The 11,273-nt window shown below is 27.8% G+C and overlaps 1 protein-coding gene across 1 annotated transcript in view; it reads left to right on the top strand.

Moving 5' to 3' along the window:
* The window catches only part of LOC117170136, a 26,694-nt gene that overhangs the window by 11,662 nt on the left and 3,759 nt on the right, over nt 1-11,273 (top strand). Inside the window, exons 2-4 of the mRNA XM_033356680.1 lie at nt 8,201-8,293; nt 8,466-8,732; nt 10,020-10,178. Of these exons, the coding sequence (XP_033212571.1) occupies nt 8,201-8,293; nt 8,466-8,732; nt 10,020-10,178 (519 nt within the window). The remainder of the gene's footprint in view (nt 1-8,200; nt 8,294-8,465; nt 8,733-10,019; nt 10,179-11,273) is intronic.

Genomic DNA, 11,273 nt, shown 5'->3' with positions numbered 1-11,273 from the left:
GGAATTTGTTATTAAAGTCCATTGCTGGTGGAAAATGCGATAACAACTTTTGAAATTTTGAGGTTAGGAATTAATTTTAGAATACAAAACGAACTGCTGGTCGCAGAATTAGATAATTTTGGCCACTTTAATGTAAATCTTCCGTATATATCTAGAAAGATCTATCAAATATTATTTTTTGCTATGAAAGGTTACGAAAATGTAGTTCAAAAACTTTAAGAAAGTTAAGCTTTTACTGCATTTTTTTTACAAATTACATAAAGATTTCATTCAAATTTATAAAATGTTTGGTGAAAAAACAGAAACTATTTTAATCAGGATTAAAATAAAAAATAGCTTTTTATGTTTTCATATTACTTCTTTTTGATAAATTTGTTTACTGCGAGCAGTTCGCTCTTAAATTGCAAAATGTAATATTAACCTCAAAATCTCAATAAGTTGCTACCGTATTTTTTATCAGCAGTGAAATATTATAACAAATTCCATGCATCACAGGAATAATACTTAATGTTTATATTGAATGCAAATAATAACTAAAACATTAACTTATAACTAAAAATACACCAATGTTACACTAACTTTACTCAATATCAGAAAAGTACCTTTAAACTCCTTGCACTTGACCTTCACAACAAAACAGCTGCATATAATGTATAGGCTTCCAATGTTTTATGTGCTTTTAAACAATATATGGTTTAAGAAATGTGGGATTGAATGAATTATGTTCAGGTTTATGGATGTATGGGGTTTTAATATTTATATTTCTAATAAAAAGCACAAATTCTGAACAAAATACGGGAATTTTCAAACAAATAATTCTATTTTTAACTAAAAAAATCAAGTTTTAATAAAAATATCAAATATTAAACAAAAATAGAATAATTCAGTTTATAGTTTATAAATATTAATTCGATCAAAAAAATGAAATTTTATACAGATTATTTCAAATTTTAATTAAAAGAGATGAACTTGACACCAAAGACTAAAAGTTTGAACAAAAAAGATGATATTTCAAACACAAAGATTATTTTTCTATTTAAAAAAATTGTTTTAAGCAAATAATAGAATTTTGAACTTAATTAATTTTCAATGCAAGAACAATATTATCAAAAGTAATTAAAATAAAATAGAATTCAATTAAAATCAGGCAGCTTTTACACATTATTTAGCAGAAAAACTCCACGATTAAAATTGTTTTATAGTAAATTATTCAAGACATTTTTTTCCAATCTAAGACAAAATAATCGAATTTGGACATCTATGCTAAGAATAATAAAAAACAGATTAATTTTTTACCCATAACATTAATTCTTTACAAAAAAACGATTAGTTTTCAACCAACAATGATATAATTGAAATTTTCCTTAGACATTAATTTTTAACAAACAAAAAATATCAAGAAAATAGTTCAATCCTAAATACTAAAGATAAGATTTTAACAAAGAAAAATAATTTTCTACAGATATAAATTGTTTTCAACTAAATTAATTTTCAATCCAAGAACAATATTATAAAAAGTCTTTAGAATAAGATAGAATTCACTTGAAATCAAGCAGGTTCTATACATTATTTAACAAAATCTCTCAGCGATAAAAATTATTTTATAGTCAATTATGCAAGACGTTTTTTCCTATATAAAACAATAAAAAGTCGAATTTGGACATCTATGTTAAAAATAATATAAAACAGATTAATTTTTTTACCCATGAAATTAATTCTCTACAAAAGAGGATTAGTTTTTAACCAACAATGGTATAATGAAAATTTTCCTAAAAGACATTAATACATAGTTAAAGTTTCAAACAAACAGATGAATTTTCAACCAAGAAGATTAATTTTCTATAAAAAAAGACGATGTTTGAAACCGATAATTGATTTTTCAACAAAAAAATATCAATTTGCAATTCAAAATTTCAATTTTTTACCGAAAGTGGGAGAGTTAAATTTGTAGTTAAAGAATTTAATTTAAAAAGAAAACGGAATGTGCAACTTAATAGTTTTGTTCTTAATCACAAAGATGAATTTTCAAATGAGGAGACTAATTTCCTACTGCAATAACGAATTTTCATCGAAATATGTGCATTTTAAAATCAAAGGGTTGAATTTTCAACTAAAAAAAATAAAATTTTAATTTCAAATATCAATTCTCTACCAAAAATGATATAATCCAATTTTATTTTACATATATTAATTTTTGACTAACTATGAAGGAATTTTCAAAAAAATAATAATTGAACCCTCAATGAAGAAGATGAATTTTCAACTGCGAAGAATAATTTCCCTGTTTAAAAAGGCGGTGAAAAAAAAAATATTTTTAACAAAAAAAGATCCATTTTTTTTTAAATATAATTTTTCTATAAAAAATGGTATAATCGACTTTTCTCGTAAATAAATTAGTTTTTCACCAAAATCGAATTTTTCATGTAATAATAGAATCGTCGAAACAAAGATGAAATTTCAATTAAGAAGTTTATTTTTCTACCAAAAATAACAAATTTTCAACAAAATTCTGAATTTCTAAATATTGCATCAAAACAGATAAATTTATCTCCAAATAGTTCAATCTTTAACGAAAAAAGGACCAAAACATAAACATTAAACAAATTTAATTATCAAGTACAAAAGGTCAATTTTCAATTTAAAATATCAATTTTCAACCAAAAATAGTAGAATCGAAATTTCTTTTAAAGAAAATTTTTTTTGACAAACTGAAAAGGATTTTTTTTTAAATAACTCAATCCTTAATGAAAAATATTAATTTCTAACCAATAATATTAGGTTTCTACAAAACATTATTAATTTTCTACAAAATCTAGAAAGTTTCAAACAAATATATGATTTTTATCTAAAAAAATATCATTTTTTAACCAAAAGCAATATAAGTAGATTTTATCATTATAAAAATGAATAAAAGAAAAGAAATTTGAAGAAAATTGTTGAATTTCCAATCAAAAAGGTTCGTTTTGAACCGAAACAGATGAAGCCTCAATTATGAACTTAATATTCGACGAAAAATTAAATAGTTCTGTTTTTAGTTAAAGAAATAATTTTTAACTTAAAGAAGTGCAATTGAAAAGAAATCTGAGTTCTCTACCAAAACAGATTGCAATTAAAAATATCAATAAGTTTTTAACCAAAAATGGAAAGTTAAATTTTCACTATAATAAATTAATGTTGAAAAAAAAGAATTGTCAGAAAAATTGTTAAATCCTAAATCAGCAAGAAGAATTTTCAAACAAAAAGATTAATTTTATACTGGAAAAGACCAATTTTTAACAAAATCTATAAATTTTTAAACAATTAGTTAGATTTTTAACTAAAAAGATTAAACTTTAATTTAAAAAATTACTTTTTCACCAAAAATGTCATAGTTTAATTTTCTGTTAAAAAAATTAATTTTCAACCAAAAAAAGTGTTATAAAAATTATTTCAAAGGAGATCGAATCCATTTACCATTAGGCAGATTCTGCAATTCAAGTCTTTGAATCGATCAGGAAGGAAATTTTGTTGTTTTTAGATTAAATTTTGAGAAAACTATTTTTTCGTCATAAAAACATTCTATGTTCAAAAGATTAGTTTTTAAGCAATAAGGTTAATGTTTTACAAAAAAGACGAATTTTGAACCAATTACTTGATTTTTAAACTATAAGGGAACAGTTTTTAAAATTTTTTTGTTAAAAATGTTCAACAATTTAGATGCATTTTTTTAATGTCTTGACTAAAATTGTTTCTTGGTTAAAAACTCATCTCTTTGGGTAGAAACTTGATTTTCTTACTGAACATAAACACAATGAAAATGTATCCCTTTAAGTTGAAAATTCAACTGCTTTTTAAAACTTGCCTTTTTGGGTGGATAACTCAACAATTTTTTAGATATTTTTCTTTTTCTTTGTTCGTTCTAGAGCTTTGCGCTCGATAATATATGCATATATACATCTACAACTGTAATTTGGTAGTTGTAACTTATCTTTTGTTAAAGCTCCTTTGTTGAGGACTCAATAATTTTGTTAAAAATTTGTATTTTTTGTTTGCATTCGGCTACCTGGTTAAATGTTAAACTAAATGAGTAAAAATGGATCTTTTTTAGGTTGAAGATTCATAATTTTAGTTGAAAATTCTTTCTTTCTTTGGTTGAGAATTAATCTTTTTTGTTGAACATTTCTCTAATTGTTTTAAGGTTGAACGACCTTTTACAAATTAATTTTTTTTTGTAGAAGATTCATTATTTTAGTTAAAAATGTATCTCTGGTTGAAAATTAAAAAATTTTCTTGAAATGAATTTTTTTATTCAATTCAGCTGTTGTTGTTTTAGAATAATCATATTTTTTAGTTTTTGTTTGAAAATTTATCTACTTATTTAAAAGTTTAACCATTTTGTTAAAATGTTATATTTTTTGATGAAAAAGTAACTATTTGATTGCAAATTCGTTAATTTTTTAAAACTGAAAATTAAACTTTTTCATTTTCAGTGTAAACGGTTTTGTTAAAAATTTGGCTTTTTAATGAAAGATTTGTATTTGACACCGAATAGTTTAACTTTCAACCAAATAGTTAAATTTTCAACCTACAAATATAAATTTTAAACTGAATGACCAAATTTTCAAACAAAAAGATTAATCTTTAACCAAAAAGAGTTGTATTAAAAAAAAGAATTCTCAATGAAAACGTAGTGGTAGATATCTTAAAACAAAAAGAAAAGATTTTAAACAAAATATTTAGATTTTTAACCAGAGTTGAATTTTCGAACCAGAATGTAAATTTTCAACAAAGTAGTTGACTTTTTAACCTGCAAATATAAATTTTAGATAGAAAATGTACTATTTGATATTTCAACGAATGCAGATGCTGCCAAGAGATGCTTTGTAAAATGAGGAAACGAATTTTCAATCATAAATATTAATTTTCTATAAGAAATTCGAATTTAAACCAAAAGTAGAAAAGTTGCTTTTTTACACAGACAATTAATTCATTTCCGAAAAAAAAGAATTAAAAAAAAATAGTACATTTTTTAACCAAAGAGATGAATTTTTAACTAAAATTATGAATTTTTCAACTAGAAAGACGAATTTTAAACAAATAAAGAATTGCTCGTTAGGAAATAAAAAAATTTGTCCCACTTCTTAAACTTTTAAGTCAAAAGACTATTTTTCTGTAAAACAGTTATAACACCTTGACCTTCCATCTACCACCATCAACCAAATTTTTTACAACACCTTCACCCCACATGATAATTTTTCAAATAGTTATTTGTTGAAAGTGTTATTTTTAATACAATATTTCATTAATTTCAATGTAATTTGAAATATAATAATAATTATTTTAATTTAAAACAAAATATTTATGTTTTTCATAAACTTTAATGTTAATGTTGGGGAGACTTGGCCAAGATTTTCAGGGAAAAGTTTACCAAGTGGCAACAAGCTTATTACATGTGTTTTTCAACATATAAGGTCATTGTTGATTATTACAATGCGCGTTAAAAAATGTTACTAAATTGAATTATCAAAATTGTGGTGTAAAAATGCAAAGTTCATTATTTAAAGAATATGATTATCATCAACGTGAGCTACCAAATCGTAGTAAATGCTATTCATCAATATTATATGTTAATTAATCTTTAATAAAAAATGCTCATTTGGAATAAAATAGTTCATTTTCTACCTAAAAATAAAGAATTCTTTGAAATCCTATCATAAAAGATTAATTACAGTTTCAGATACAGAACTCATCCCTTGATGTCTTGTATTATTTCATACTAATATTTTTTAACATTCATTAAACATGTATAACATAAAAAAGATAGGCTTTTCATTTATTCTTTTTCATAAAAAGCTAAATAGGCGCGCGCAAGATTACTGGTTCACTTTAAGTCCCTTGATCATTACATGCAAGCTTATTCCAGCGGCTGTGTCGTCTTGGCTAACTATTACTTTAATGCTTCTTTGTTCAGCGCTTACCTTTAATTTATTCACTCTCTCTCTTCTATTACATTTATCTCCCTTTTCCTATTTTCACCATATGCTCTCTGTCTATTTTCTATACTTTCTATTTTTTCCCAAACTCCCTTTTTTGCCTTTCCACAATTCTTCCCACTCTTCATATTTCTATCGTATTTGTGTACCTCCTTCTTGAGCTCACATCGTGCCTCTTCATATTTTTCAGCATCCCATATGTCCCCTCTCTAAATCCCGCAAACGTTTCTTCCCGGGCAGTTATTGTCGTATGCTACTTGTCCTACATTATTTATATACTCACTTTTTAGCACTATATTTTTTAATTAAACTAAATAAAAAGCTTTATTCATAAAGATTTATTTAGAAAATAAAATCTGTCAATTAAATATTTTCTTGTGGGGACCTTGTAAAGCCCTCGACAGGTAAAACGGGTAATACAGCTGTGAGTGCAAAAAAGTACATTAATGTTTTTATGCTTAATTATACTTAAATTTAAAAAAGAACAAATTAAAAAAATTACCGAGATGCAAAATTTAAAAAATTTCATTTTTTTTTTTTGAAAAAATAAAAAATATTTGCTGTCTTCAAAATTTGAATAGAGTTTTTCTTAAAGATAGATTTAATTTGAAATCACGTTAGTACGTTTAAAAATCATATGTAACAAATTGAGCTTCAAAAACCTTTTTTCATAATTTCTAAAGTATCGGATGAATGCCGTCAAGCATTTATGATACCGCACTCAGCGTGGCATCGTAGCTATGGGGATTAGGCGTTTGACTTAGAAGCCTGCGGTGGGTGCGTTCGATTCTCGGCGCTTGCGTATATTTTAATAAACTGCGTTTGTCTTTAGTTATTAGCGATAATTCTTCTCTAGTCAAATTTAACAATAAGTTTAGTTTTTAGAATAGCGTGCGGAGTATAGTTAATAATCGAATGTCAATAAAAATACGAAAAAACGGAGGAGTGTTTGTCAGAGGCTACAGAAAGGTGTAAAATCTTTAGATTAAACTGTTGCAAAGAAAATTTATTTTACAATTGGATCAATATTTTCCTTCTTTAAATAAAAAATTTCTGGTAATAGATTATGGCAATGTGCTGGTTAAACTTGAATACTACTGCAACCATAGCATCACACTTCAGAATTTAAAGCATGATCAATTTTTAAATATTTGAATAATATTTTATTTGAATCAACAAAATAAAAAACAATAGCATATGCTTTTAAATAATAGTATGTGAGGAACTATATAGATTCTATAAAGACCCTATTAATAAGCCCTCATTGGGTTTCCTTCTGATGACCTCGCCAGCTGAGCGTGACGCATTCACTTGCGCCCTCGATAGATTGCCACTTTAGGGCCTCGATAGAAAATAGGAAATCTAGACAGGGGCACTTAAGAACCAAGTTATAATTTTTACCCGGGTTGGGTGAACAAACTTTTTTTCGTAGCTTGTTTCTTTTGTCCAAAAATTTAATTTTGTTATTTTGAATTTTTTTTATGAATAAAGCGAAAAAATAAGCGTCCTATCAAAAAGTGATGAATAACAAATTTCTGAATATTTTTTGGGTGCACAATTTTTGTTTGCTCATCTTTTTTCTTAACTTGCATAGTTTGACTGCAAAATGGAATTTTGAATTATTTTTTGTGGAATAAAATTGGAATTTTCCATTTTACAAGAAAATGACAAAATCTGTTTTGATAATCTTGTAAGTCTGTCAAAAAGCAATCTTTTTTCTCTTCTAGACTTTTCTCATATCGTGCGCTGTTTTTCTTAAAATCTTCATTAAAGTTTTTTTTTAATTTGGTAAATGCTGTAACTGTGATAATTGTCTCTTTACTGAATGTTCGAATATCCACGCAATGTGAAAAAATAATAGCTATACATATAATTTTTAAAGCTTAAAACAAATGGTTTCAAAATTTGTGGAAACTGGTTAAAGAACTAGATCTTTCTTTTATGTCTCGAAGAAAGTGTGCCAAATTGCAACCTAATCCTATTAGTCTTTCCAAAGTTATCCGAGATACAGACGACAACGATAACAGACACCATCCTAAAACCTGTTTTTTCGGATTCAGGGGGTCTCGCAATATAGAGATTTAAAGAAATTCGCGTTATTCAGTTTTCACATAAAAGTAATACCTTCTCATTATAAGAATGTAAAAATATTAATTCAAAATAAGTCTTATATTGTATAAATTTCAATGTTTAAAGTATTTTGATGTAAAAATGTGGGATATTCTTAGGTCCTGAGTTGAGGCGCTGTAATAGAAATGCCGAAGATTTCTCTTCATGTCTGAGGCTTGCCATTGAGGAAGGATGGCCGACTATTGTCAAAGGTAGACATCGAAGAACCATATCAACGTTTATTTAATTATTATTTAGAATTAATAATTTAAATGTTCATATGCTTAGAAACCCATTTGATAATTTCGATTTTATATTGAGGAAATTTATTTTGAGGAATAGTTGAACCAAAGTCGAGTTTTTTTTTAAATGTACATTTTGTAGGAATTCCTGAACTTGAAATTCCACAATTGGATCCCTTTGTGATCAACTCAATAGAACAGGAATTTCATAACGGTATCTTGCGTGGAAAGATGACAGTGAAGAATTCCAAGACTTTTGGTGCTTCTGGCCATCGATTTCGGTCAGTGAAGGCTCATCTTGAGGGAGATCGATTTAATATCGAAATGGACGTGACAGTGCCAAAAATTCTGCTCGAGGGTGACTACAAGGGAGATGGATTTATCAGTGCTTTCAAGATCGGTGGAAAAGGTAAAATGTCACATTCGCTTAATTTTATATTAAGAATAAGGTACATGAAGACTGAATACTTGCAATTATAAGGTATACTGTATTTTTTCATTCATGTAATAATTCAAATCTATTTCTAGAAATAATGAGTAAATTAATTGACTTGTGTGAACATCGTCTATTCAAATCTATTATGTAGATACGAGAACTTGAACCTCTTAAGTTTAAGCCAGACCGTATGATTAACCGCTAGTTATTAGCTGGTCAGCCACTGATCAACGACTTGAAAAAAAACTATTCTTCACTACAAGTGTATTTAGCTTATCAGCGCGCCAAAGGTGGAACGGACCAGACTGTCAAGGTGACAAGAAAAAAGTTTTCGTTTGGTAGTCTGAGTTTCTTATTTTCTATAACACAGACCCACAAAAAGAAAAGTGTCCTGAGCAGATCACCAGCCAGGTGTATTCTTATGTATTTTTCGTCGCTGAATCCGAATCCGAAGTCAGATTGGGGGTTTCCCAGTTACTTTTCGAGAAAAATGCAAAAAACATGGTTTTTTATGGTTTATAACAAAAAATGGTAAAAATTTAGGGTTTTAAATTGGTTTTCTTTTATGTATCGAACGACTAACCGTGAAAGACTGAATCTAATCAGGTCAAATTTAATAATAAATGGAGATCTTCTAAATTCAGTCTGCAGCGGTTATCTATCGATAAGAAAATAAAGTAAATTTCTATAAAATTATCTACCATTATTTAATGGTGTTCACTAATTTACCTTGAGGGCGGGTTAGCTTCTTATTATTAGTCGATCTTATTAGTTTATAAATTAGAGCAATAAAACTTACAGAGATTAGGAGAACCATTAGTTTTCAGTGAAAAGTAATTTTCAAGTAAAATGTTGAATGAACAAATGGTATTTTAAGGCTTTCCATCTTAAATTTTGAATAAGCTCCAGATTTTAAAGACATATCACCTAAGGGCCGCCTAAAATCTTTAGGCCCATGGGCTATTGCCTGCGTTGGTCTTACGTTTAATCCGGCACTGCCTGAAATAATGGTAATCTGGGGAAGATTTTCAGAATATGTATAATTGCATACATCGTACAAAAAACGTAAAATATAACTATAATTATTTTATTAAGCAAAATGCTTCTTGTATCATAAATATTAAATTAGTATCCGATAGCGCCTTACTTTGTCCAAGTTTCACTTGGGTCGAACAACTTTGATTAAATGAAACTAAGTCATGAATTGGATTAATTGAGGCACGCAGTTTTATGGAAAATTTGTGTATATTGTTCAAACAGGTAAATTCAATGTTACCATGGAAGGAATCAGGACGTATTTTGGCCTCGAAGGACGCGTAGAGAATGATAGATGGGTCATTGAGCATTTCAAAGTTCTGCCTGAAATTTCGAATATGCACATCTGGTTTAGTGACTTTTTCAATGGAAATCAAGACCTCAGTAAGTACATTTTCCGTAGGTTCCTTTGCCTCCATTAACTCTTAATTTTTTTGCTTATATATTCCTCTTATACGAACTCATCTTATTTAACATCTCTATCAGACTATATCTTTTCATTACCTTGAATATATGCGCTAAGAATAGGAACTTCTAAATGATTGAAAAAAAAACCCATTATCGTTACAATCTACATGAGAAAGTGCGATAGAGGTAACTACACTAATTGTAAAACTATCAACTAACTAAATATAGCAGGCATATATTAACAAAATACTAATTGGTAACGTCATACATTTATGATGGGAAGATCAAGTGGAAATTAGATAATTAGTCAGCAGATCATAGAAGGAATTCTGAAAGTAAATAAAAAAGTTGTTTATGCCTTTTCTGATCTGCAAGACGCCTTCAGCAGGGTGGATGGTGTTAAACTTTGTGAAGTTTTGAAAAAGTATGAAATCAATGTATGGCTACTAACGGCAATACCATCAATATAGAAAGGTTTATTAAGGCCTATGTAAGGCCAAATGAACAACTGAGTGATTCGGTTTATATACAAGGCAAGGCGTTCGGTAAGGATGCGCGAACTGGATACCAGAGTTATTTTATGTTAAACGAATAAGAGATGATTATTTCGTGTATCTTGGGAATTTATTCACTGTTGGCGGAAAGCTAGTTTAAGAGATATTCAGACGCATAAACGAGGGTAGGAACATTATCGGCAGTGCAGAAGCTATCATCAGAAGTTAAAATGAGATTTAAAAAGCTAAAGTTGCACAATATAATTCTATATTCCTGTGACCAACAGATGGCGCGCGAATCGCTCCAAATCATCTGTTTTTAGTCAGCACCACTCCCGACTAGATATATGGTGCAGTCACAGTCCACATCTTCTGAGTTTACGTGTTTTTATAACCAATTGAAAAAAAAATTGTTCGTTAAGAAAAATGGAAAAAACGAGTTCAGAGCGGTAATCAAACATTTTCATTTAACGGCTTTAACTCCATATGAGATAAAAAATGAATCGGACTCAGTTCATGGCACATCTGCCCCTGCCTTAGCAACGGTTTATAACTGGGTAAATGAATTTAAGCGTGG

Source organism: Belonocnema kinseyi, chromosome 1 (assembly GCF_010883055.1).
Source record: "Belonocnema kinseyi isolate 2016_QV_RU_SX_M_011 chromosome 1, B_treatae_v1, whole genome shotgun sequence".
Lineage (NCBI taxonomy): Eukaryota > Metazoa > Arthropoda > Insecta > Hymenoptera > Cynipidae > Belonocnema > Belonocnema kinseyi.
This window is presented reverse-complemented; position numbering and strand designations above follow the sequence as displayed.